Source organism: Sceloporus occidentalis, unplaced genomic scaffold (assembly GCF_023333645.1).
Source record: "Sceloporus occidentalis isolate IW3139 unplaced genomic scaffold, rSceOcc1.0.p SCAF_51, whole genome shotgun sequence".
Classification (NCBI taxonomy): domain Eukaryota; kingdom Metazoa; phylum Chordata; class Lepidosauria; order Squamata; family Phrynosomatidae; genus Sceloporus; species Sceloporus occidentalis.
Window position 1 is genome coordinate 1989081 of NW_028317031.1, and position 27323 is coordinate 2016403.

The window sequence follows — 27323 nt, forward strand, 5'->3', positions numbered from 1 at the left end:
GAAGGTGCCCCCCACCAAAAAATTTGAAAGCTCTAAGCTCTAGAACATACATAACACAAAACAATCCAGGTATACCACTGTTATGGATAAATTATTATATATATATATATATATATATATATATATATATATATATATATATATATATATATATATAGTTAAAAAAACAAAAAACAGGACTTAAGCTCTTAATTTTTAAAGAGAAATCTGATGGCTTTTCTATGGACATTAAAAGTAAATAATAAACAAACCGGTGAGTATCCAAAATCAATATCAGAAAACATTTACCTAAAACGATAGGATATGAGTCCATCTTAATAAGGCGTATAAGCAGCAAACATATTGCTATTTTAGGCAAGGATGATGAATAAAGCAAACATAATTCATGAAAGATGTTTTTTAGTCCCAGCATCTCGTTAAAGGCTTTATACAGGATTTTGGGACAGAAAAGGTTTGATGGATATATTTTACTTGGGGAAGCAGAAAAAACGTGTGCACAATAATAAGGCACATAGTATGATTACTGATCTGCCATAGTTGGCAAAGGAAGCACTGTATACCGGTTAAGACTACATGATAAATAACTTCACTGTAATTCATTTAAAATAGGCTAAAAACAAACAGTACTATTTAGCTTATGCAGTAATATATAGTGCCCATATTTTTTTATTTTTTTATTTAGGAGGTATTAGAGCACTGGCTGTTAAAGCAAATCCCTCTCACCATAAAAAAAAAAAAAGCAAAATTAGAGTAGTAGATGTAGAGTTCCGTTTAAATAAAGGAGGAGGACTACAACACTGGAGTTTAGAGGAAGAAAGTTCCTACCGACAATCATTTACACAAATTTCTGGGTGATACGTATTTGTTAATAAAATATCAAATAGTATTGGGGGTTCAGTGAACCTACCTACTATGGAAAGAGCTGGCAGAACGGGTTCCCCGAAATCTCATGATGGTAAATGCCATTACAGCTCATTGTCCTAACACCCCATGCACTGAACAGCCTGCACATGCAGTAATACCAGAAAATGACTCAAATTCACTTAATCTGCAGGAATCCAGCGTGTTTAGCCATCCAGATGACAACAGAACTCAGCCCAGCTGTCAGGAGGGACGGCACTTTAGACTAATGTGTACGGGCAATTCCTCCCCTCCCTACTTGTTACACATGGAACTAAAATGTAATGTCTTAAAAAACATCAATTTTTTAAGTAACAGGATGGTGCAGATATTAACCGACTCCCGTCACATCACAGAATAAACCAAAGGACAATCATGAAGAACACACCAAAGGAGGAAAATCATGAAGAATACCCAAGATATGCAGTTCTTCACTGATGAAGCCCAGGAGAAGCCAAAGTGTTCATACGGTGTTGTTGGTTGTCTTGCACAGAGGAATGTGTTAGTTCAGGATTAGTCTGATACAGCGATGCACTGCTTTAGTCTCTAAAGGCACTTGTGAGTTAAAATCTAAGACTGTCCCGAGTAGGAGACTCAACAAAGTTGTGCATTCTTGGCCAAGCTAGTCATATATAATATACATATAAGAATAAAATCTACAGCAAGATGTGCAAAGTTTGAACGTATAGGTATATAATATACCTGGGAACCTCCAGTCCCTGGCTACCCGGAGCCCTCCCTCTTTGGGTAGAAGGTGGGCGGTCCCTGTGATGTCAGTGGGTGGGAGGGGAAGTGGGCGGGGAGTGGCATGTGGCTCCCGCGACCCACAGATTGTCTGCGGTGTCCTGGAGTCTCCGGACAGAAACTGGAGAGTTTCCAGGTACGCAGCCGGCCCTGACTATTTAGGTCATTCAGACAGCACTTTGAAGAGTACATTTGTAAAAATTTTTGTAAACACATTATTGTGACCAAGCAAACGTTCTGATCTCCTACAGAAATAGGGCGTCAGGGGAGAAAAGAGGGACACATGGGTTTGGGCCCCAAAGATGGATAAATGAGTGTATGCATGTTTTTATAATATTGTTTTATATAGCACCATAGCGCTGTACAATAGGAAGGCAGACCACTTTCACTTACAATACAATAGAGCTTACACTTACTAAGACAGAGATCCTATTCTAATGCGTTGGGCGCTAAATAAAGCCATCAATAATTTAAGATTCTATAAAACAAGAAATTCAATATGCTGCTATTCTTGGTGCCGGACGAGGACATACGAAGTGAATTATATAGGGGAAGACAATTCTTCTTTCCTCTTCCAGACACTGGGATCCCTCTGTGTCATATTTAGCCCAATTAGTTGACTAATTATTCCAATAAAGCAATCCTCATCCTGCCAAAAGGTTATAAATCTCAACTGCTATGCTACTTAGACAATGTCCCCGAGGGTTACTCATCACAACTATTTTTATATCCTACCCATAACTCTGCGAATTAACAAGGCTCTGGTCATTCCGCTCTCCCAGATTTATGGGGCCGTATTTCACATTGCAACGAGAATGAAATGGGCTACAGCCAAAGAGCGTAACAAAAGACAGCGGAAGAATACAAAACATGAATAAATAAACGGCTCAGACCTTCAACGCTGGAAGACATGGGACTTACCTGTCACTCTCTGTGGGTCGCAGGGATGGGAGACGAAAGCTTGTGTTCCGGTCCAGCTTAGATTGGCTTTTCGTCCTCTTAATTGAGCCTTTTAACCGTTTACTAAAGAAGCCCTTGAAAAGAAGAAAATAAAGAGAACCTGTGAGCACTGAATGGCATGTTATTTCTACTCATAGAACCAAAAGATCCAAAATGACTTCACAATTATCCCTTTCAAGGATTTTGAGCTTCCTGCAGACATCATCAGAAACTACTTACTCCGGATGCAGAGTAATAAAAGTTATTCTTGATAATGAGAGAACTGTCATTAAGCGAAGAGGGGTACTCAAATTACTGAAAAATCCCGGCATTTGGCAAAATGTACCAGGCTAAAAGAAATAAATGCCAAATACAGGCTTTTTACAGCCTAATTCACGATTAAATGAAAAATACAACTTCGCTTTCTCAAACTCCTTACTGAGAACAAGGAGTCACCGACATTAAGCCCGTCCCAAGCAAAGTCAAAAATGTTTTAAGAGTCTAATAAAATTAGTTTTTGTCATGGAAACTAAACAGATTCCTGTTTTACCAGCCAACATTTTTGAGGCTTCATAAATTGCTTCCACGAAATGCTCGGCCCATTACTGACTTCATGGGGCCAATGAATGCTGCGGGTAAGCCAGGTGTATGTGTTAGGGCCGGAAACAAGCCCAAAAGTGTAACATCCAGCAGGTTGTGATGCCAATGAAAAGGCGAGACACAAAACAAGAGCTCTCCTCAGTTAAATTGGGGTAAAGAATTCTAGCTTAAGACCCAGAAGATCAAGATCTACTGAATCAGTTTAAAAGATGAGCGTCCCATGCTGGAGCAACAAAGATGGAGAGTTCTTGGCCACCGATGTACATGTAAAGATCGCTTAGTTGTTACGAATTATCTCCACGTGGGGTTTAATGCGGTTCTAGGCATAAATGATCCAGGTTTCTGTGAATAGAAAAACCGTCAACTCTCTACTAATGGGAGCTGTAATGAGAAAATCACCGTCAACAATCTACAGACATACCTCAAATGTATGCGCTAGGCATTCAGCGACACAATGCTCCATTAAACTCTCATACGCAATTCCGTGCACAATGTGTCTGTGCGCGTTAATCATAACAGATTAAAACGGATATATAGAAAATCCAGTCTATGGAGCTCCTGGTTCCAGTTAACACATTAACTGCCAATAAATTATTTTCTAGGTGCAACTGTCCAACTACTACTGCAAAATTACATCAGGTGCATAGCCGGTTTATATGCAACTCGGGGAGCGCATAGGGCAAAGGGGACCTTTAAATCACCTTCCTCTGCCAGGTTATTTAAGGAGTTTGAAGTAGAATGTTTTAACTCAATAACATCAGAATTCATTATGAAGGGCAAACCCCAAAGAGCTCCATCGGTAAGAAGGGATGAGCTGGCCCTGCATAATTCATGATTACATTATTATTATTGATATTTGTAGAACTAAAATATTCCATCTCATTGTACAATGGCCATCACACAACAGTTTCTATATCACAAAAGGTGAGAAGGGCCCTTACAATCTAGAAGACATGACGTTCCCCACACTAACACTAAAAATATATATATTTTTTTTTTTCTGGTAGTAAATTATCTTTTGTTTTACTTGCAGCGTGGAATTCACTTTGGAGATAACTTAGGAATCGGATCATGATACAAGAGGACTCTGCATAATAAAAAGTAAATAAATACTTAATAGGAAGCTGTATACTAAACAGGATCATATGAACATTTTATTGCGGTGATGGCAGAAAAAGGGATATTCCGACAGAGGAAATTCAAAACTACAGCTAATGCTATTAAAGGGATATTGATTCAGAATTGTGGGAAGACAGTTGGATCGTCTTAATGCACACAGAAGGACTAGGACATTTGGTGCAAGATAATTGCATCACATTAATGTGGTGGAAATGATAGATTGTAACGTAATAGAAGCAATATGAAATTAGGTGAGAACAAGCCACTCCAGCCAGATCAAGTGCTTTATAAGATGTCAACCGGGAAACATAGGCATACATTTACAGGTATTCCTTTTCTTTGGGATGAAAAGTGTAACATTTGCAGCTTTTTACATGACCCTATAGTTTTATATCCAACGCTAACAAAGTTAAGGGGTGCAGGAAGCCAGGTTCCTATCGGGTTGAGTTCTGTGGAGTTGGGGACTGCAGGTCTACAGTTAAACTGACGAGTTACTGTGAAGTTGACTTGAGCTTAGAGTATAACTCGGTCACGCAAGTGAGTGGACGGGTGTCACTGAGGTCTTTCAGGCAGCTAGATGAAGAGGGATGGTTGTCAAATACGGAAGTTCTATTGAGCTTAATGGAGTTCTAGGTCGACTGAGCTCCTCAGGAGGAATCGATGAACCTGGAGACCTTTTTCAGCTGTGTAACACTATTGAAAGACTCAGCAGTTTGAAATGGTGAATAGACAAGTTGCTAAATTTCAGCCTTCAAAAGAACTTCCAACACAATACAAAAAAATATGGATTATATAGTGATTGTTTTTCAAGATCTTCAGTTTAAAAATGAATGTTTAAACAAAAAGAGGAAAACCTATTTTAGATAATACTTTCTTTTAAACTACCGAGCCAGGGCCTTATACAAACATAACAGGGCTTCATATTTAGGTATTTTAAGTCTATCTGAAAAAGGAAGGCGATTCTTGTAGTGAAATCATTCCATGCCACCTGCCACCCTTCACACATCACTTGTCTCTACGATTGGTTCCTCTGGCATCACAACATGGCAAAACCCAGGTAACGTTCATTTCACTGCAATAACATGTCATTCAAACGGCCCGCAGGGTCCCCAGGAAGCAATTAAACTGGTAAATTTAACGTATGCTAATGGTGGTTCTCCCCAAGCAGGGCCTAATCAGACCCGCATGGCAACGCCTCCTGTTGTATCAGAACAGCAATGCTGCAAGCATTACTTGTTACAGGTCACAACATTGATATCCTGAAGATTAAACAGAAATGTACCAGAGGTATTTTGTAAAATCGTGCCAGGGTCATTACTTTATAGCTTACTGTACATGAGAGGGACCAGTATGGGTTCCACCGATCTTTTATACACATGCAATCCCCTTAACTCCATTTAACAGTAAAACTTATGAGTTGGGCAGATAAACCGCAGGGTCTAAGTCACAGGGCTCAGTAGAAGATATAAATGAGTGAAGAATCCACGGCACAATGTGGTTTGAAAGTAATTTATATCACTGATGAGGTGGGCCAGGTCAGGTAGAAGATACTATGAAAAGGTTTTCATGTTCACAGGCTGATGTAGGAGAGTAAATACACGCTACAAAGTGACCTTTACCAACCATGCCACCACAGGGCAAGCTTTTGGTAGGGGCGCGTTGCCTTATGCCTGTGGAGTGGGCAAGAGAACATGCAGTTGGGAGATCTCAGCAGGTTTCTCCTGACCTTCACTTTTGCTGACTATGTTGGCTTTTGTTACATTTAACACCGCCAAAGAAGCCAGACGGCATTCCCTCACATCCAATTACATCCTCTGCTAGACAAAAGCAGGTCCTAGCGTCCCCTGTGTTACCGCTATCAATAGCCGAGTGTTCCTTTATAATGCTGTCCTGATTCTCCACCAGATAGAAACTAAGAGCTACAAGACTGACATTTCACTCCCGTATCAAACCTTTTGTGCGGTTTTGGGAAGGGGGGCGATGCCTGTTGCAGTTGACCATACATTCCATCCGATGCAGCCGGTGAAAAAAATGACATAACCTTTAATTTCTCACTAGTTTAAACTGTTCTGGAGAAAACTTTTTTTGGATATCCTGAAACCTCATCAGTAACCAGATGTTTTCTTCACTTTTCGACTGCTTTGCTCTGGTTGACTCAAATCTCAGATTGTAAAAAATAAGCACTCCATTGCAACGTGTCTTATCTGAGTTCAGATCACAAGTCAGAACCACCCCTGCTACGAGATTTAGCAAAAAGTATCAAAGGCGGAACTTACTGAGACTTTAAAGGGAGAGGTGTTCGCAGGATCCATGGAGTTGGTCTTATCAGATGTGCTGGTTCCAGAGATACTCCTCCTCCGAGGTGATCTCTCAGCTGGCACCTCTGTGGGAAGAAAAGAAAGACGCAGAACATCAGGAAATGGTCAATATAATGAATACTCTAAAACAACAATCAGAAGAGCTTTGGAAACCCTACAAGTGGCTCTTTGTGAACAGAACATCTCTGGCCATCAGAGACCGAAAAAAGAGCAGAGAAAAGGAAACAAATTCTGAACATGTGTTTTTTTTTTAGCAGGTGATTTTACAGAAGAGCAAGTTTAGCAGGTGATTTCCAGACTGGAGACATTCTGAAAGTCTGTGCTTCTCAGGCATGTTACGGATGATCAAACCTGTTTGGAGTCAGATTTGACAACTCACCTCTATAAGAGGGTGAAAGTGCACGGAAGGGTAAAGACAGCCTCGGGTGAGTATATATATCATGAAGCCCCACAATGTGACAGTGATGAAAAGAAAAATCAATAGGAACTTATACAGTAACACTATATTCAAATGATACCATGCCATTTAAATAAATAAAAGTAGTTCACAGATGAAGATTTTACGCTACATCAGAAAAAAAAAGCATGTTAACAGTTCTCATATGTTAAAATAGATTAGGCTCATTAAATAGATGTCACAAAAGTCACAGCGGCTAGCTAAGGGGTGAGAATTAGACACACACATTCTACACACCCCAACCCACACATGGCAAAGCTATCCTCACCTTTATCACACGTGCTGCCCATCTCCAAACGAAAGGCAGGGAGAACTAACTTCGAAGCTTCAACCAATAATTAAGCAAAAGGAGCCGGAGTCACATCCTACGGAGTTCTCGATCGTCACTGGAGAGCACACAAAGTAATGGCAGCATGGCATAGTCCAGCGCTCTCACAAAACCGACGCAGCTAGAGCGAACGATCCTGGCCTTTTGGCCCAAGGGATCCGTGCTACTTCCAAATCAGAGAAAGCTGGATCCGATCCTTCCGCTCCCCCTCCCTGTGCCAGTGTGCAGAGAGCAAGAAGACACACATAAGACTGCAGCTATTCAATCAATCGCCTCCACCGCACATCCTCATTAGTTATCATCAAGCTATTTACAGACGCCGAAACACCCTCTCGTTCTTTAAAGAAAAAGTCATGAATGCGCCCCAATCTAGGCAAACAATACGCACTTAGAGAAGAGTACTGCCAGTCTGTGCCAGTACAAAAAACGTTCTCCTCCAAGGGCAAATTATCTCTCTACACTGTGATCAACACATTCACAGACTTTGAAAGGGAATAAATACAAAGCAGTCATCTGGTGACCATAGTTTGTTCGTTAGAAATATAAATGTGTTTCCAAAGAACAATAAAATGTTTAAAGAGCATTTTCTGTAGCAAATATAAAGTACACAAAATGCTACCCCCCCCCCCTTGTGTTCTAAAGAAGACAACATAAGAAGATAAATGAATAAGCATGAGGACTAAAGTGCCGGGAGAGACATAACATAAGGAAAAGTTAACTACACACAAACCAAACAAGTGAGAGAAGGAACTGTAGATCGATGCAGCAAATGCTATCCTGGGGAGCGCTCTGTGCAATTTGATCCCCCGCCTGCCAGAGCACCATAGAAAGATTAGCCGTTATCAGTCCGTACCCGGCATCCCACCTATCACCGAAGATCACAGAAGAACAGCAAGACAGGCAAGCATTTTTCCCCAAGACTGCAAGCATTAACCGCAGAATTCAATCTAAACAGTTGAATAAAAAGAACAGTTCGGCTTCACTACAAAGAAGATGATGTGGTCTGGCAACTTAAAATTATAGGAATGATCATATGGTAAATAGATAAAATACAGCGTCCTGTATGCTTCGATATTTTACTCCAAAACAGCTCTCGCAGTAAAGGACCTGGGATAATGCAAGACCCTAGAATTCAGAGATTTGAAGGTATTGCTTTGTATGGGGGGCAGATAAGCTGTAGATTGAGTTACGAAGCAGCCATCCTTAGAATTGAGCTTCCCCTATAGTTGGCTTGCCCGTCTAAACCCTTTACATGCCGCACTCTCCTTTGGCATTATCACCTGCTGAAACATTAATGCAGCTTCCCCCATCCACCTCCCCGCTGCTTGCTGGTTTCCATTTCATCTCGGGCCAGGTCGGCACTCAGTCCAAAGGCTGAACTGCAGCCGCTAAATACGGACCTGGGCTTTCTTCCTTTTGCACAACAAAAAAGCACAAATACATTAAAGCAAAAAAAATAAAATAATCAAAATCAAATTCATGGTTTAAAAAGACAGCGCGCTCACTTGGCCGCCGCAGTTGCCGGATCAGTGGCCGGGGAATTTTACAGCATGCCAAACAGAAGGCTCCGGCTACATGAGTCAGCATGCGGCTGGGAGCGGGCATCGCCAGAGCATTCCGCAGATATGAAAGGAACGCTGAAGACTATGACCCTGAGCCGCTCATCGGGACAGCAGCCTTTCTCGTCTGATCGGTGACACAATAACAGCAGGATGTGTTAGATAGGGATGCAGCCAACATTAACACATGCAGATAAGTGGTTAATACATGGGCGAGCAATGAAAGGGTTAAAAGACAAGTAGCAGCATGTATATGCAAGCTATAGTGGGCATGCATATCCTGCATAATGGGTTAATAAATTGACCACCTTTAGTCTCCTGAGAACCAGTGAATTGTCCAACACAGAGAAGGTTACTTTATATGCATCCGCCTAAAGAGGGGGTCTGGTAATCAGATATGACACATTTGGCCCATCTAGTCAGTCCGTTTTTTTCCTGATGCAAAGACTCAGACCTTAATCAGTCCTTGATCGTGTCCTCGATTCAGGATAACTTTATGCCTATCCCATGTGTGTTTCGATTCCTTCACTGTATTAGCCTCTACCACACTCTTGGTAAAGTAAAACTTCCGTTACATTTAAACATCAGACCCTCTAGTTTTAATTTAAAGCTAACATTCCTCCTCCTTGAAACGTTAATATGTTTACCACATTCAAAACTGAAAGGCAAAAGAAGCAGCTTTGCACCCATATTTCTGATTAATGTTACAGGAAATAGAAGTGAACTTAATAATATGCTTCACGGGGACCTGCGGGACATGAGATTTCCTCCGTGGGCGATGGGAATAGACAGATGCCGATCCAAACCCAGGGCAACGGGCAAACTCTCCCGAACGAGCCATTTTCTTAATAAATGTTGTGGAAAGGCACAGCCATTAACTCATTTACATATGATTAACGCAAACCTTTCGGCGAGGCGAGGACCTGTCACGGCGCTGATCAGGGCTGTCGGGAGCACAGCGGCACATCATGTAAATTTGGGGATCTTTTCAATGCATTTACATAATGTCTAAATGCGAACCTCATCATGGATTCATCGAGGAATGCAGTCGATTGATATATTTATATAAGCGGCACTGGTTTATTTTAGGATCAAAAATTTCCATTTTCAGGATTTTATTTTTTTTTAAACTCTATCCGAAGTTGCCTTAATGATTAAATGGGACAAAAAAAACAAACTAAATGAAAAAAAAAATACCCAGTCATTTGCCGTGTACTGATGCTCACTTGCCCCTATAAAACCCATAAGCACAGTGCTAGCAGACTCCCATAATCCCCAGCCAGACACAGTATTACACAGTGCTAACACTTGGTAAAGGCAAATTGGTGATAGCGCTAATTAAATGACTGGGCTAAAAGACTGGAGTCAGATATAAATAAAACAATACATAACATTTGATATTGATCTCCAGTATATATAAAAAAAACAAAACAAAAAAACAACAAAACAGGGCGCTTGTTCGGTGTCACTATCACCCGACGCGTTTCACCAACAGGCTTCTTCACATGTGAAAAAATAAGACTGTTTTAAGAACTAGTCCTTAAAAGAAAGGAGAGAAAATAAAACGGAACACTTGGTGCAGGAGAGATAGCCTCTGACTCCCCAACTGCCAAGCATGAACTCCCATCAAGCTCAGACACAAAAGAACAGCTTTGTAGTCGTTGCTATGGCCAGTAGGGGGCCGCTGATTTCATGGGGGGCACGCATGAAAAGCTTTATATTATTTGCAGCACCGGGAAATTAGTAAAGCTTCTTGTTATTTTACCTAGTTTAGCGAGCAGCATATTCTGTATCCCAAACTACTTTCTACTTGTTGCTTTTCAGTTTCTTCAAAAAGTGGTAGTCAGTACTAGGAACAGAATCCCAGCAGGATGGATAAAGTACTGTTTCTGGTATTAGTAGCCAATGTTTCCCCCGTCAGATTGAGAGCATTTTGTAATTCACAGTTAGAAAAGGTTGAAAGGCATTAAGGGATTGAGAGTTGGGAGAGCACGCACAGTCCAATCACATCACCTCTCCATGCAATACAGATTTAGAATCTCATCTAATCCGCAGGAGATCACGGAGCTCCCTTACTGTCCACAATCATTAAAAAGCGAGAATACACAACCCCCCGGACCAGAAATGTGTCATATAGGCATCTGGGCCACCGTCTACAGTTAAAGAAACACGGACAATCTATACTTCCCTAATATACATATATGTAAAAGACTCATCGTTATTTAGTATTCAAATGACGAGGAAGATTCTACAAATTATATATATAAGGCCTGGCTATATGTCAGTGACTCTCGAGCCCATAAGAAAGAACATGCTTCCCCACATTCTTTTTATCCAAAGCCAATCATAGGAACAGGTTCACCCCCCCTGTATGGACTGTAAAAAAATCATACATTTTAACTTTCTGACATGATACAGAAATCTAGGAAGAAAATATACAACACTAACCATATAGAATAGAATGAAGTCAAACTAATATATCAGAACTGAACCCTAATGCTTTGTATCTACAGACAAACAGCACCCCCTGCTGGAGATTAACGACGACAAATCTGGGAGAGAGGGGCAGAAGATCTGTAAACATATAGAGCCAAAAATAATTTTGAAAACATGGATGTCACTCATTCCCTGAAATTACCAGTAACGTCAACTCCTGTGACACTCGGCCACAGTTAGGCTGAGCATCAGGGTAATCATAGTTAAAAGACTGGCAGGGTAACACGGTTAGGCCTGACAGTGTGCTCCAAACTGTACTGTGCTGCTGGTCTGGTTGATGGGGGACTGACTAACCTCATGGTTGCTGTCCACAGACGGGAGTCCTGAAGCACTTTAACGCTATCATTTTGCATACGTTACAATGCTGAGGCTAAAACGACAAACGGCAGTAAAAACGCACCGAGACGTAATATTTGCTCTAATGTAGAAAAAGGCTAAGTGTGCGGGTGGCTGAGTGTTAAACTCCTTCACTGGAGTGGAACTAAAGTTGATGCTAATGGCTCATTAGCTACAGCGCCAAAAGTCTTCTACCAGCTCTCCTCCAGAACAAGTGGCATTTAATCAGCTTTCCATCTCACAAACTACACAAAAAGGAAAAAGAGAAAAGTGATGAACGATGCAAGGAGAGGAGGAGACAAGAGACACAAACTGGGATACAACGTCATATCCCCCAACAATTACATGGCGATCAAAGGCACACAAAGGGTTAGACACAAATACAGACCCGCTTGTTGGCCCTTCAGATAAATTATTATTCACTAATGCACTGGACATCTCTGCCAGACTCTGCCTGTATCGATCTGCCAACCCCGTTTCCTCTGCCAGCCGCTTTCCACAGCGAGTTCGTAGTAATTAACATTCACTCAGGGACTTTTAAGCATCTTCAAAGTAGTGAAGGACTGGGCCAGGGTACCGAGAACTCACGCTACAGCGTATCGGGGTATATTCACGGAACCCTTTCAACTTTATAAATTCAGCAGGCATTCTGAAGGTCTGACGCCAATGAGTTGGTACGGCAACAATGGTTAAGTCGGCCATGCACAAAACACACAATCTAATTGCAGCAATACTGAAGAACAATTATGGGGGGACATCTCTACCCTCTATTGTGCAAACACAAAAAATGTGCACATACATTACATATATATGTATGCATAGGTGCATGCGTGCGTGGAGTGTGTGCATGAGTGCGTGTGTACGTATGCACGTATATTATATTTATTACCCATCACTTTAACAAGCAGCTCTCAAGCGGAAAGCTCCTCTTCTCGAAACCCAGCACAATGATATTTTCTGCTCCATCAATTAAATTGATTCGCCCAAAACATTTCATTTTGTGTGACTGCCGTACCAAGAAATGACAGGAGGCTCCTCTCCTCCTCCGTACTGCTGTCCAGCCACTCCGCGCCGCCTGGAGATAGGAAACTCATGCTCTGTCCTGAAAAGTTTCCCACGTGGAAGACTACACCCCTCCGTACCGGCTGCTTTCCTGAGCCCAACGGTGACAACTTGCAGTGGGGATCGAGAGCCGGGATTCCAAAGGCAAAGCTATAGAGATCAGGGGTAATCGGTTTTATTCGAGTGCTTTTTGCAGCAGGAAGCGCTTGCTGGCATGGCTGTGGATTAAAAGGACTCCAGATGAAGGCAAAAAAAAAAAAACCAAGGAAAGAAAATGAATGCCAATGGGTCTAAATAATATTTCTCTGTGCTGAAATCAAGGACTAATAAACAGCCCCATTCATCACTGGAAATGCTGAGTCAACTAAATCCAAAGGGAGAGATAGAAGCGTGAGCAGCGCAGTTCTCCCGATCCAGCCTGCGTTGAAGCATTGTCTCCTTTCTGTACAAGCAGGTTCATCAATCTATGATTAGGAAGCACCGGATGCTCTCGTCCTACCTCCTTTCCCAAGCCAATCTTCCTCCTCCTTGTAGCCCCTACTTAGATTGTGACGGCTGCATTGATCGGCAATAATGGAATCTGCAGTTAAGTGCCAAGAACGACATTAAAGGCTATTCCAGCGTGCTCACAAAACCGGGCTGGTTGGATGCCCAGTTTTGCCTTCCGGTGCTTATACTCGGTGGGAATATGAGGCTGGGGAGTGCGGCTGAAGGAGTGGAAGTAACATTCGCTATGTGGCTTGTTGGAAGGAATACTCCATTTAAACAGGCAGCACAGCTTTTTTCGGTGTTGCTGAAGCTTTGCTTGCTGTAGAGAGGGAAGCCCTTAACTCTTAACAGAAAGGAGGTAGCATGGTTTTTCTGGGGTAACACCTTGCAACGCAAAAGGTACCTGGACAAAGACTGGTGACACGGCAAACCTGTTTAACGAGCACACTGTCTTTGTTCTGTACCTACGTTAAATTATGACACATCCCTTTTAATACTTTTATTAGCGATATTATAAAAGATCTTAATGGAAAGAATGCAGATGATACAGAGGTCTGCAACAGGGTGGAACAAGCCAAATGGCAGGGATTTATATAAATTAGAAGAATGGTCGCAAGTACGGCAGCAGCAGTTTAATGCTGATAAATGTAAAACAACGCACTTGGGAAGTAAGAATGCAAAGGCAGAATATAGCATTGGGGACACTGTTCTGTCAGTGATAAGGAGTAATTATTTCTGATGATTAAAGGTAAGCAGGCAATGCAATAAAGAGCCACAAAAAGCCAGCAGGGTGCTGGGATGTATAGCGAGAGGCATTAGTAGCAGGAAGAGGTATCTCTGATCAGGCCTCACCTAGAGTTCTGGACATCCCATCTCCAAAAGTTTGACACATCGAAGAAAGAGTTCAGAATAGGGCTACCAAATTAATTTTCTCCTGCAAACCAATCAGGAAAGACTATACGGATCTATATAAAGCTTGGAAGAGAGAAGGAAGAGATAAAACCATTTAAAAGGATAGACGAAGCAATTTAATTCAAAAGAGGAGAAATGTTAAAAGGGGTTATAATCAAAATCCGGAGGGCCAGATGATTAGATTTAACGCAAGGAAGTTTTACTTTACAGTGGGGGTGATAGACGAGATGGGTCCAATGGTTATCTGCTGTCAAGCTCTTTTTGTTGGAAAAAAAATACAAAGTTAGTATATCTAAGTATATTTTGAGTTTGAAAGACTAAGGCGCCTTTAGACGTCATCACTAGAGTAATGGCCGTGTCAGCTGCTGACTGCTTTTCCATGATGCTCCACCAGCCGTTTGGTAGATGGTCGGAGAGTGCTTTATGGCCCCTGCTCGTCGTAACTTGTTTTAGGGGCCATTTAATGAGCAAGAGCACAAAGAGATATCTCACCGAGCTGCTTTTTTGGATTATAGCCATACAATCGAGTTGTTTAGTTGGGTGAGCATTCCACATGGGTCCGATCCTCCTGATTGCCATGATATGCGGTCTTTTACAGATGAGACCAAAGAAACATGCCCCGAGCATAAGTCCACCCAACTGCCATCTACATTTAATGCTCTGGTGTTTATGACTCTCAGACCCACCGCTACATGTGTTAGATACGTCCACGCCGGCACAAGCGTATTTTTCCAAATGACTCGGGGGCCACGGGTAGCCATAAATACATTTAGTTTTTGAATATACGACTGGTCAGAGCAGATTTAATGGACTCTGCAGATTACACCAGCCCACACCAAACGCGTGCGGTCGCTTAATGATCTGTTTGAGGCGGAACAAATTAACAGCACCATGCGGATAGGAAACACAAGGCGCACAATAAACATGCCAGACTCGCGGGTTTCCAAATTAAAACGTCCAAAACAATGAATGTATAACGTGGCCTAATCGCTTAGCAAAAGTATCACCAAAACGCTGCCTTTTAAGTTACCTTTCATGTTTGTGTAAAAGGCATTTCAATCAGCCCTAATTACAGCTCCAGAGCAATCGCAGGGAGACGGACATGGCGGGTGTTATTGGTCACACAGCTTTGTAGGCATCTCATTTACCATCTCAGCAGGAGAAAGGACACAGCACAGGAGTTAATGTGATGTCATTCTGCGAAAACTCCTTTTGAGCAACATCACCCCCGCCCTTTTAAGCTGCTTAAGTAAGGGAATTTGGCACTTGTTTTTATCTCCAGGATTTCTTCCATTGTCCAGAAAGTAGCAATTCCCCCCCACCCCCTAAAGCTGCCTATAAGCAATCAGCAACTTTTTAATCATCATGCTCATGTTTCAAAATAGCTTATCAATCAAGCCTGTTTTGGTGTCCTAGTAAATGGGGAAAGAAAAAAAACAAAAAACATTTTTGTTACTGTGTTACTATAATCCAAAATAAAGCACAGCAGTAAGGAGTTGCTTTATGGCACTTCTCACTTAAAGGCATTTAACCCATGTTCTCTCAGGCAGGCCAGGCATGCGTTAATCCAAAGCGATGGAAAAGCTCCTGAATATTACAACAGGCAATAATTGATCCAAAAGAATAAATCAGCCATAGCCACGAGACTTTACACACACGGACGTCCTTACGTGTAAAGATGAATGATCTATGAATTATATGAAGCTTATATGCGTTAACACACTTCTATTAAATGGTCTGTGTGACATTATAGAGGGTCCTGCACAAGCCCTTCCTGGCAACTATTTAAAAAATACAAAAAGATGCAATTTATTTGCCAGCCCAAGGAATATATGGAAATGGTACACCCGAATGTACCTTTAAAAACCAAAATTTGCATTATAGGTGCAACTACACATCATAGTTTCACAAAAAGACATGATTTGGCATAAACTAGGAGCAATAATGCACAGCCGCTTACTGACCAAGCAATATACAGAATCAATGAGATCAGAGATCTCTCGCATGTATCAGCGCTGTCATAAACCATTATGTCATGATTCTGTATTTCACTCTATGAACTCCAGTAGTATACAGCCCTCCCGTTATAGTAATTATAAGAGAGAGGAAGGGAAGATCATGATGTCTGGGTTTTAGCAACAATCAATATCTTTCCAGCCGAAAAACTAAATCAAAGAATTTTCAGATTTAATTCCCTCCTTACAAATAATACAGCATATGGATCAGGTGCCCAGGAAAGACAATACATTCTGGTCAGTCATCTCATATCTACCCGTTATGTTGGTATTGATGCCCTCTCACTGGTGCACCGGCATGTATAGTAAATTATAACATACATATACAAGGAGAAACTGGCAAGTTCAAAAAACTGTCTAAAAATCAGAATGGACGACAGCCTCTGAATAAAGCAATTTATTTAAACTCACAAATAAAACAACCTTTAGGAGAAATTGCAGTGGAACACCTCTGTGGCCCAATGGTTTGTGTCAATAAATGTGTAAATAAATGTGTAAATAAATCAAACTGGGGGGGGGGGGCATATAAAAACTCAATTTATTGGCTCTCGTATTGATTTATTGCAGCTCCTCCAGGAACTGCTTACACAGCAGAATCCGCTGGCCCCTATGCAAACACATTAGATCCTGTATAAAGCAGTCAATAATTTATAGAGCTCAAATCTAACGTGAAGAAGGGCTGAAGGCTGTATAAAGCTGTTTTTTGTACTCCAAGACCATGCCGTTGTCAAATATATCAGTTATCCAACACCAGCAATACAAATGGGTATCCTTAAACAAGAGAAGGTCTATACAAAACTCAAGGGTGGGGCTGTATGTTCCAAACAACAAACTAACAACACAATAATAAATTATATTCAGAATACAAATGTATAACAAGATGACAACCAAAAGGAGAGGAAGCACATGCTATAGGTACCCTGAAGAGCCTCCGGTAACATCCTTTTCAATAAAACCCTTTCTTTCCAACGTCTGTGTTAAAGTATTCTTTGTTTCGTCCCCCAAAGCCCTAGCATTTGCACTAAGAACATTTAAGAACTAGCAGCGAAACCTCCTAACACCCAAGTAGATTCCTACTCCTTTACACCAGCCGTTCAGATCATGTTATGTTCCGTGTGAGCAGACAGACAAGTCTAACAGGCGACTTTAATCCATATGCACTGCACAGCTATATATACACATATACATAAACACCGTGTAGTCTGCCAGCTGACTCTCTATGAAAAACAAAACCGCTGAGAATTTTGTTAAATTCCTCTTTGCTGAAATACAGTCAACCAGCGACATTTAAAGAGAACTATTTTTATACATTTGCGGAGGAATGAAAATAACGAATGAGGCAGGTGGTCATTGAAGGGTTAAGTGCATCTTGTAGACTAGAGGAAGGAACTTAAAATTAGGACAGTGGCTGCTTTGTCTGCTCTCATTCTTATCCGCAAGTGCAATGCTATAAATATTCATTGCGCAGAACGCTCTTTTGCAGATAGGAAGGTTAATTTTTTCCCACAATAAGAAGAAGTTAGGAGGGTGCAACAGAAATGAGAGTAACCGGTACACGCCTGGCGCAACTCAGGCAGATTATAATTTTTAGAATGTAACTATAGTTATGAACGACACCATGAGAGGCAGATTGTGCGACGACTGCATTACAAAATGACATTCACGCCGATGAACACTTTGACCTACGATTAAACAAGTATTTCAATTCCAAATGATCCCAAACTAAATTACAAGGAACTTGTAAGAACAGCCAATTTAATACAGCTAAAAAGAAGCTCTTACCAGTAGTGTTTTAAATATATATATATATATATATATATCGATATGCATTTGAATTTATTTCTATTGGGTTTTTTTGAGGCATGCATACTGGTACTAATACTTTGTATTATGGATAAAGCGTGACTTTTATAAACTGCCTTCAAAATGTGTTTAGATTACACCTTCAGGCTTTGTCACAAGGGCTGTCGTTAGACTTTCCACGTGAAACCATGTTTCTCTCTTTTTTACAGTCTAACAGTCCATAAACATAGGAAAACACCATGTCAGAAATCCTCCATCGCCACTAGGGAGGAAAAAGTCCAGCCGGCAGGGTGTTAGTATGGGTCTCAGGCACCAGGGGTTGTCATTCTGGACACCCAGCTGTTGATGGTGGATTAAACATACATCAATATTGGCCTACAGGAGGGTGTCAGAAAATCATTTAGAATCTTGTACATCTCCTGCCCAATCATATGAATTCACTAAAAAATAAATAAATTATACATATATACATATATAAGATCTGGGTACAACTGTGATAAGCTTCATGTGGGTATTTATGAACATTGTTTGGATAAAAGAAGATATGAGACTACATTTTTTTTCCTAAAAAGGAGGGGCAATAAATGACCCCAATTTCACAGGATTTCCGCAAGCTGCTAAGACATCAGGGAATTTGCTGATCACATAATAACATAATATTTTATTAGTGCACAAGCAGATTCTGAAGTTTCTACAGAATAAGGCAACATCTTAGGATCTGGGCTCAGAGAATACACCCCTCTTGAGGGTCATCTTGTATTTTGTGACCCAAAGCATGACATCGTTACCTCTGCTTCATTTACTGCTGCCTGTCGCTCTAAGCTGTTGCTTGTCCTTTACAGAATCCTCTTGCTTCAGTGCATCCCCAAGTCCTCCATTTGTTTCTTTCTTCAACCTCCTTTAACTCATGTAGAGGTTTCATATTCAGGACGGGTTAATGTTGCATGAAGAATATCTTCTACTCTTTGGGTCAACTGGCAGCCTACAAGTCTCCAGTACCCCTCTATGACAGCATTCTGGAGTATATCCGGTATTATACCACAGCTCTCCAACAGCATATCAATGGCAATGTAAAAATTATTGTGTAGACACCTCGATATTAAAGAGGCAGCCAAGCCAAAATATTAGTTTTTTGTTCAGTGATCAGTGGAGTAAACCAAGTTCCTCTCAGTTGAGTTTTAATGAGGTCTTGGGATAAGGACTTCAAGTCAATCATATGAAGACAAAATACATTTTGGTCGTTTTTTAAGGAAGTTCAAACCAGCACTAAGATGGCTGCAAATATTGGACACAACACAAGAACATGTATTCCAGACAATATCTTGTGAGGAACTTACAGCTACTCGGTTCAATGGGCTGCCAAAGAAAATGATCTGATCTCCTGAGGCCAGCAAAGCATTGATGATCATTATATTCACGAGTTCTTCTTTCCAAAGGGGGTCATTCGTTTCCAAAGACAAGCTTTTCTGATTTGTCCTCAATTCTCCTGATCCAGAAGAATCTGATGGATTCTTCTCATAGTTACAAACTTCAACCCTTTTCATCTGGGCATAAAGGTTCTCCTGATGTGGCCTTGATTAGATCAGAAAGAGCTAAATAGGAAGCTTTATGTGTCTTTGTTGGGCCAGGGGCTTATTTGTGCAAACCGATTTAAAAACAAATATACTATTCTAGTTAATGCTATTTTTTATTTATTTTTGCAATATTCCATCGCGGCTGCAGAATGAAGAATGCTGCTACATAGGTGAAAACCTGCATGCAACTTTATAAGAATCTTTCCAGCACCAGTAAAGTACAAAGCCTCTCTCTATCATTATTACTAGGTGGTGGCCTGTTGCGGGAGGTGTCATTGTACCATTTTTATTTCATTGTTCTTGCCAAAAAAAAAATCACCTATGGTGAGGCTGACGCGTCCTTAGCACTAAATTTAACTGGTGTGAGGAATCAGGAGTAATTAAATTGTCTAAAGTTACAATACGCAAAAGGTTAATATACAAATTTTTTGTGGGTAATGGCGTTTCACGTGTTTTATGTACAGATTATTTTAAGGAGATTTTTCTTATAGTTTAGTTATTGTTCATATTTTCGAAAATATATGAAAATCCTAGCTTATGCCCATTAATGACTTATCCGGTAAACCAACCAGGGAAGAGGGTCAAGCTGGGATATATTCGGAGTTTAAAGCTGTGACTATAACAGGATCATTTAAAACATTTAACGGGGACTCCCACCTTTGTGTTTATCACTGGTATCAGGACTATAAAAAAAAGGTTTTGGGTATGTGTTTGTTTTTTCATTATTCATTATGAAGGGCCAACATTGGCAAGCTTCTTCAGCGTGAAGGGCTGAGCTGGCCCTGTACAATGCATAATTCAATAGGTAACGTGACTTAATGAGCCCGAGATCTGCATCAAAAGCCGACACGGCCAGCATTTTAATGAGATTCCTGTCCCAACATTATCCCCCATTTTCATCACTCAACCTTTATTAAGGCTGCCTGAGCCACCAACAACTTAATGGAAGATAAATAACTTAGTGAGGCTGAATAATCATAGAAATCAAATCCTACTAAACAGGACGTTAAGACGCCTGCTCCCATGGAATTACACCGCAGGTAGGTTTCTAATACATAGATATTGCTCATTTTAATTTATAAACACCATTATTTGGCATTAATATTTTGGAACAAATAAATGCTAAAATATCTGCTGTTTCAGAACCAAATCAAGAAAGAAAAAAGGGTATAGACTGTCAGAGCAAAAGATTCTCTCTAAAAGCGAATTCACATCTTTACAGAAGAAAGTTGAATGTATCGGCTACACCGTTCTAGTTTTGCAGGATCGCTCTGACACTAATAGGAAACGTAAGCTGAAAGCATCACTTTGTTGGGGGGTCATAACAAACACTAGTGATTCATACAATCGCTTTTGTTGTTTTCGCTTGTGTTGCATGTATCTAAAAGTAAAAGGCCAGCAAAGTGTTGCTCGAATACTAGGTAAGCAAAAAAAAGAATGCCAGAGTAAAAGCAAAAGACATTACAAACATAGGCAAAGGGCATAATAAACACACACCCAAACATCTATCTATTCATCACGATAGCAAAGTGGCAATTAAATGCATAAACAGGAAAGCAAAAGTGTTTAAAAAGATCAACTCCACCAGAAAGCAGCATATACGAATTACACCCCTGGATCTCCCTGACCAGTTCACCCCAATAAAAATTATTCCACCATAAACACACACATTTGAAGCAGTTAGGTAAGTAAAGGGCCGTGGGCCCTGCTTATGTGCAAATGATACAACTACAAAATGCACAAGGAGGGCAGCGCAGGTTTACGCTCAACTACATCGCTCTACACAAGTCTCTCAGTCAATGGAAAACTTCCAACACGTCAAATCTTCTTGCATTTCTCTAAATCACATAACGTGGCTGTGTGTTCCTTAGAATCATTTTAGGTTTACTAAAAGGAACATCACAGCCTTGTTCACGTGGGTGTAACACGGCTCCCTTCTGACACTGAAGGGTTAATGGCATAAGTGCGATCAGAGGTGCAATCAAATGCATTGTGGGTTAGACAGGAGGACTTTCCAGAAGCACAAGCTATGCAGATCCTGGCTTTTAGACAGGGGAGGGTAATTAGAGCTGGGTTTACGTTTCAGTGGGATCACCTTCCTCCAGGGAGAGCCAGAAACACACAGGAATCCATTCACCAGTACAGATACGGACCAAAAACCACCGCTCAATGTGAGCGCTTTCAGCCGGACTCTGGAAACCTCACCTGGAGTATCAGGTGTTACAAAGACTTCTTTCCACGTCTGCCTGGAAGTCGAAAGAAATGCTGTTTTGGTATGCAGACTATCACATGATTAGCGAGCTCTGCGAGCCTGCTGGGACGCTGACAATATACACAGGTGGGTGGCCACTGGATCAGTGAATTGGACAGACCTGATTAACTGGGATCTTTGTGTGTGTAATATATATATATATATATATATATATATATATATATATATATATGTGTGTATTTACAGTCTACATCGTTACTAGAGACTCTCAGATCAAATGAAATCATAACTATTAACACTATGCACAAAGCATACAAGCAGTTAAAGAAGTAAAGTTTACTTTAAACGAGGTACAGACTGTAGAATAAGAGCAAACACCTACCTTGCCTTCCAGACAGGCTTTTAACTATTTAACAGCCAGACTAGGGGCTGAGTGTAAGTACTTACAGGTGAACCACCAGAGCGCAATGCCCCACACCCCCTCTGATGCCGAAATAGTTAACTACTCCCAATACTTGCTACTTACAACAAATCCATTATTAAAAGTATAAATCACAAGGAGAAAGCAGGTAGATGTACAGATGATCTATTAACACACAGATCAGTACTGCCAACAAACCAACCCTTCCAAAAACTAATATGCACATATATATATATATATATCTACATATATATATATATCTAATCTATTCCAACTGCTCCTCAATCCCATTCTGGGAATCCAGCGAAAGCCTCACCTGTGAACTGCATGTTGTGCTGACATCATATCGCTGGAATGACACAGAATCGGAGTTCCTGCTCGGATGTCTCTGCCTTCCTGTATGAGGGCAGCCTCCCTGCTAGGAATGCAGAAAAGCCTGAGATCCAGCCTGTCCGGCCCAATCACATCCACCAATTGGCACATCCAAACAAAGGCTGTCTCAATGCACACACAGTGTCACTGAAACAATGTGAGACTCTTCCTCCTATCACAAGGGTGTGCTGGGACTGAAGGGAGGTGTGCGGGGAAGGGGGTTGGGATGGGAAAGACTCCTCAAACAAAACCTTGATTTTCTGGAGACGGATCCTCGCCGGATTGGTCGTGGCCCATTTTATAAGTTTACATACGGCGTGTATGGAGTTTCACATTGTTCCCCCGCCTGTGCATTTTCTGCAACATTTGACAGTCGAGTAATCAGGAGGATCTCAAGGGGCAGTTGCGAGTAATATTTGTTTAAAAGAAAACCTTAATCATAAATACATCTGAAGTTTAAGAAGCGCATGCTGGCTATTGAGTGGTTACTTAAAATGTTATAAGCGGGAAATACAATTAGGTCTGAACCACCCTGTGGAACCAAATGGGTTAATTTTAGTTAGTTTTAAGCACACTTTTGCTGGTGATTATCTCGCCCCAGATTAACAGCAGGATCAGGTGTCTATGAAGACATTCAATGGCAACAAGGAGGGGATTCTTGCAATCTAGATACTCTACAGCGACAGGTAGCGTTCTTTAACTTCTACATAACAGGCAATGAGGGTCTATGAATGTATCACTCTTGGGCTTCTATGATTTTTGGCTGCATTCATTCACACAACCATCATTTATACATGCTAACCCTGGGTAGACCTCAACAAAAAAAGTGAAGGTATTTAACCATTGTCAGGGGCAAAAGAGGCATTTCCCCTCTATGGGAATGACACAGTGGGTTTAGATTTTGTGAGACAGGGCAGAAGATATGTGGTGCACACATACTGCCATTTCTATTACTTCCATTGTCTGTGCCCAGTGGCACTTAGCATGCTTTCAATGGCAAGCTTTTATTCAAGGGTCAGCCCTCCCCTCCCCCCTTCGCAGTGCTGCCCAGCAGGAGGGGGCTGTTTTCCCAGCCCAGCTCCTCACTGTGTGGGATCTGAGGACAAATAGCATGCTGGCCCTTTAACATGGGAGAAAACCTAAACAATGTGCACGGGTGGGGGGAAAATACCCTCCCCGTGAAAAGCCAGCAGAACTATCCACCTATTCCCATATAATAGGATAAATACACAGTGGCCGTGCTGCATGGACACCCTGCTTCCTATACAGAAAAATAAAATTATTGGTACATCAATAAAGGTCCTTAGCACACTTACTGGAAGGCGGTTCCATGTATACACCACCCTTTCTGAAGCAAAGTACTTGCTACTTTTGCACCTTAATTGCATCTCATGTCGCACCTTCCGCCAGTCAACGTCTTTTTGAGAAAAATGCGTTTCATGAGACGCTACACTTTCGATTCTATAGAAAGGTGAGAAACAAAATCAGTGTGTTTGCAAATAAGGTGACAGTAAACAAAAGGCAGCAACACACCTGACAAGACTCGCTCCCAGTCCGAGGGGCCGGGGAAACCTCACAACCCCTGAACCACTTTTCCCTGAAATAATCCTAATAAACCGTACGCTCTGTTAACCGGGCATTATATTCATGTTATTGTCAATCTCCTATCCATACAGAAAATGCCATATTTACGGCCTATGTTTTGGCACGCAGAACACGCTGGTTACATAGATTTATAGCATCTCGCCTCACCGATAAGAGCCAGAGGGAGAGGAGTTCTTTGCTTTGGTTGTTTTTATGACATTTAAAGGACCAGCAGGCTTGTGTTTGTGCGACTTTGGGGGTTAAAATAAAAGGTGGTCCTTCGGGGTTATATCAGAGGTGGTCCTGGTACATAGACTGACGTAAAGCCGTTACCATGACAACTACTTAAAGATCCAATCAGCAGGTGATACGGTGATAAAGCCACTTTAAAACTTTGCACTAGAATCCCTTTCCACCGCAACCCCCCATTGTGTCTCAGGGTGGTCAAATGGCAAAACCCTGGGACATGAAACAGAGCAGCGTGTGACACGTACCCAAACAGCCCCCCACTTAGAAAAAATAAACAGAGGGACAAACTCCGACTCGCTGCAGTGCCTAATCTCAACGGTGCACTCTAACCTTCAGGAGCACGGATATGACACCTTTTTAGTTGACTCCTCTATAGATTTATCAATTTGTGATTTTTATAAATGAATGGCTGGAAGAAAAAAAAACTATTAATTATTTTAACATATAAACAGCTTTTTATACTCAACTAATTAAATTTAGAGCTTTATGAGCATGTGCAGGCATGGAGGCGTTCCACCCGAAAGCTAGGCGGCGGCAGCATGGCAGGTGAGAAGGGGAGTAGTGTATGTACTATACTGTCAGTCAGTGTGCATATGTATAGCACTGGAGTCAGCCTGTGCATATGTGTGTATATAATGTAGTATAGTGCCAGAGCCAGTATGTCTACTGCATTGTAGTGTCAGATTCAGGGTGTATGTGTCCATAGTGTTAGTGTGTATTGTTATATATGTATAGTGTTAGCCAGCATACGTGTATAAGAGCGTGTTGGTAGCGTGTATGGGGTTTGTTACAGTATGGCATTAGCATGAGTGCGCACATCGACATATGGTATTAGTGTGAACATGAGCGTAGAATGAAGTGTGTTAAAACTTATAAAAGTGTGTCTGTTACTGTATGGCGTTAGAGTGTGTAAATGTATGTTACCGTATGGCAGGGCTCAACAAACTCTGGTCGCCAAGTTGGGCACTATATGAAAATAAAAACATGATTGAGAAAGAAAAAAAAAACGGCTACTAACTTTTAGGCTGGCTCCTAGATCCAAGTCAGATTTGTTGACCCCTATTGTAGCCGCCATGTACCGTTTTAAGGGAAACGCTGTTTGGGGGCATATGCCTTAATGACACTGAGAACCCAAATCCAATTCTGGGTACAATAATAATAATAATAATAATAATAATAATGGAAGGGGGAGCACTGGGAATACGTGAACATATACTCCTAATGCCCATGCCTGCACACATTCTGCTTGGAATGCTGGGTAAAAGACTGACTGCCCCTTTAAGATCCTCTCAAAAATGCAAGCTAACTGAAAAAAAGGATTACTTTACTCTAAAAATAAGCAATATTTATTTAACACATCTTGGGCGACGAAGCTCTCCAAGGGCAATCTTGGCACAGTCAATACCCTTTCTATGCCCACCCTCTCTAATCTCAATTAGCAATGCAAGCTTTAGATGCTCCGTTCTTCCCACTGCATTCCTTGTAGGTTACAGCTTCTCAGCAACAGCGGGATTGTCACTAATTAAAAATCATTTAATTCAGCGCTCACCCACACAGTGATATATGCCCTCTGTAGACCGGGCTTCTTTAGCGGAATTTCTATTTTTCTTTCCAGAGAACATTAGGAAAATATTTTGACCAAGTCAACTCTCAAAAGAGCACTCGGAGCTGCAGCAATTCAAAGAAAATTTGCAGATCTGAAAACGTCTACTGAGTGCATATTAACGATAACGGGTTCTTATTCATTTTTGCTAAGTAGGAAAAGTGGAGATGAATATTGAACCCACCAGGATCTGCACAGATCAGTAGCATTGCCCTGACACTGATCACACAAGGATTTCTCCTGTAGCCCCTTAAAAACGTTATCCCTTTATCTGCAGATGTGGAGGCCGCCATTGTTGTCATGCAATATTCTGGGTGACTTTTTTCTGAGCTGATTCTTTGTGGCAATGCTAATGAAGTCTGTTCCTTAGAGTATGTGGCTGGGTGATTAACACTGAGCCACTCTATTATTTGCTGCAGGCTATATGATGAGTGTTTCAGACTGGGCTAAGATAACAGAGCTAGAACACTTTATATGATACAATAACTGTATAATATTTTTAAAATATATCAATCTTTTAGCAGTAATAAAAATTAAAAAAAAAAATACTCTAAGGAAGGGAGCCCCAAAATCAGGGACTGGATAGGGTTTTGCATGAGGAGGGAGAGGACTGTCTCAATCCCCCATCAATTTTCTGGTTAGATTGCAAAATTGCAAGAGCTGGGTCCTCTTCTGCTTCCGTAAACATAAACCTCATGTTTGTTTGCGTTTTTTGTTAATGTTGTGTTCACCCCTATTATAACAGCAGAATCTGTTCTGCTCTGTTCATAAAATTTAACAATTTGTATGATGTGGAAGGCACTTGACTGATATACTTAATGCACATCATAACAGAATTCATAGCATGGAAAAGCAATTTTTGGAGCTTTAACTTATTGAAGGGGTTTATGGACTTGATCCTTGAAGCAGAGCTGTAAAATACTGGTTCTGCAGGATAAGGGGACATATTGTTATAATCACACTTTTCTAGTTCGGCTAGCCCTGACTATAAATTCCACATCCTTGATGGATGGTTTAATGACCACATCAAACACCTGTGTGCATTTCTCATAAGCCGCACTAAAAATGTGCCTCGACTGCCATGCTTTTCGGAGGTGCCAATGGAAAGGCTTAACATTAGCCTCCCCTACCCACGTACACCATGCACTTCTTGCCACGGACCTGTCAATCTCTGCCCCCACGCATTTTATGTATAGTGTATATGCTCATCATTAAAGTGATATGCATGTTT

At 41.2% G+C, this 27323-nt stretch overlaps 1 protein-coding gene across 1 annotated transcript in view; it reads right to left on the bottom strand.

The window, feature by feature from the left end:
- Positions 1-27323, bottom strand: part of LOC149288423 (ras GTPase-activating protein nGAP) — a 115827-nt gene that overhangs the window by 25676 nt on the left and 62828 nt on the right. Inside the window, exons 4-5 of the mRNA XM_089491630.1 lie at positions 6579-6685; positions 2566-2678 (exon numbers count right to left, since the gene is read on the bottom strand). Of these exons, the coding sequence (XP_089347756.1) occupies positions 2566-2678; positions 6579-6685 (220 nt within the window). The remainder of the gene's footprint in view (positions 1-2565; positions 2679-6578; positions 6686-27323) is intronic.